This window comes from Caenorhabditis briggsae (genome assembly GCF_000004555.2).
Source record: "Caenorhabditis briggsae AF16 supercontig from assembly CB4, cb25.NA_348, whole genome shotgun sequence".
NCBI classification, from domain to species: Eukaryota; Metazoa; Nematoda; class Chromadorea; order Rhabditida; family Rhabditidae; genus Caenorhabditis; species Caenorhabditis briggsae.
The window spans coordinates 1-1,710 of NW_025543193.1; the positions used below are offsets into that span (position 1 = coordinate 1).

General features: G+C 35.1%; 1 protein-coding gene across 1 annotated transcript; it reads left to right on the plus strand.

Moving 5' to 3' along the window:
* Nucleotides 1–515: 515 nt before the first annotated feature.
* Nucleotides 516–1,443, plus strand: Cbr-ttr-9 (the record flags this gene model as incomplete). The annotated part of the gene is made up of 5 exons (XM_002648622.1): nucleotides 516–524; nucleotides 678–819; nucleotides 965–1,047; nucleotides 1,095–1,232; nucleotides 1,327–1,443. 5 exons carry the CDS (start codon nucleotides 516–518, stop codon nucleotides 1,441–1,443), a joined length of 489 nt encoding a protein of 162 aa, XP_002648668.1.
* Nucleotides 1,444–1,710: the final 267 nt, after the last annotated feature.

Here is a 1,710-nt window from a genome sequence, read left to right on the forward strand (position 1 = left end):
TGAAAATACATTTTTGTCAGAAAATGTCTGAAATACAAAATTTCACATAATTTTAAGTATAATACAAAACGTTTTAACACCTAAAACTTCCTTGGAGTGGAGAAAATATAATTTGAAAATTCCCAATTTTACACTGAAAATGGGATTCTTCGTGCTGATGCTGAAATTTCATAACTTAAAAGGTCTCGTAAGCAGACTTTGAAAACCGATTTATAGGTTTTCGACAATGCTCTTTCGATCCATGCAAGTGGTTTCTGCTGACTCCTACATGCACTTAAAAGGTTCCCTTGTCAGTTGTAACTTTATTATTTCTCGTGCATATTGTACCTTTTTTTAACGCAAGCCACAAATGTAACCACTCAAAAATGTAGTTCACGTGTCCCAGTTGAAACATAAGTTGCTTCCTATTGACATTTTTCGTGGTGTTTTTTCCAGCTCATCCAAACTCTAAAACCAAAAACGCGAAAATCGGTACGAAATCGGCACCTCTTAAAAGAGTCGGAAGAAAACTACAAATGCATACGGTAAGTTTCATAGGACGATTAGAAATTTTTTCGGTTTCAATACCGTCATTAAAAAGTATGTCGAACAATCAGTTATTTTTCAAACTGTCACCAGGCTAAATTCTTTTCTGAAATCTGAAAATTTGTTTTGCCAATTATTGTTCTATTTTCCAGCCAACTCTGATTGCATCCGTTCTTCTTTTTCTACCATCAATCAGCTTGGCCAGCGACGCAACTGTTCATGTTCGCGGAAAATTGATGTGCAATGGAAAACCATACGTGGATGGAGAAATTTCGTTGTATGAGAAAAATTGGGGTAAATAACATACGGTTTCAATTGGTAAAATACTAGATAAAGCCTAGCCTGAGACTGGCTTGTTATTTAGCGCTTTCATTGAAATTCTGAATTCAAAAAAACTTGTTATTTTGCCCGGTACAGTAACTCTCTCATATTTTTCCAGTGGGCAGAGATACCAAACTGGTTGCCACAAAAACTGATGCAAATGGAAACTTTGTTCTGAAGTCTTCTATGAGCGAGTGGCCGGTACGATCCTTCAGAATCCTTCGAAAACCATGAAAATCCATTTTCAGCTGTTCACTCCCAACCCATACATTTATTTCGGAAACTATTGTGATATCAACAATGATTTGGGATCTTTACAGTGTGCTGATGGAATCAAAATCTTCATCCCAGATTATTTTGTTCACGAGGGCAACCTCCCAAAATCGGTTGGTAGTCTTTATTTTTTTTTCTGTTTCAAAACTATTTTAAAAGTCAATAAAAAATTGAGGAGATAAACGTAATATAGGAAACGATTTCCAGACCTTCGATATTGGAGAGCTCGAGATGATGGGGATGAGTCCGGAAAATTTGGGTCTCGCGAAGTTAGTGTACACTATTTTTACTCAACAAGATTGTCGAGATGTTACCAGAAAATAACGATCAAAAAGAGAAAGTTACACGAAGCAGATGAATGAATGAGATATCTTATTTTATGTGTTTTCTATTGTATTTTGTTTAAAGTATTAAAATAATAGTATTGTTTTGAATCGACAGTTCTTCTGCATTTTTCACTTGAATCTTTTCTTCAAAAGCTTTTTCTTAAGTGGCAGAAGTTTCGAAAAAATCTAGGTCATGACCCTAAAAAATCTAGGTCAATACCCAAAAAATTCAGCTCATAACGCAAAAATCTAAATCCTCAGGGAA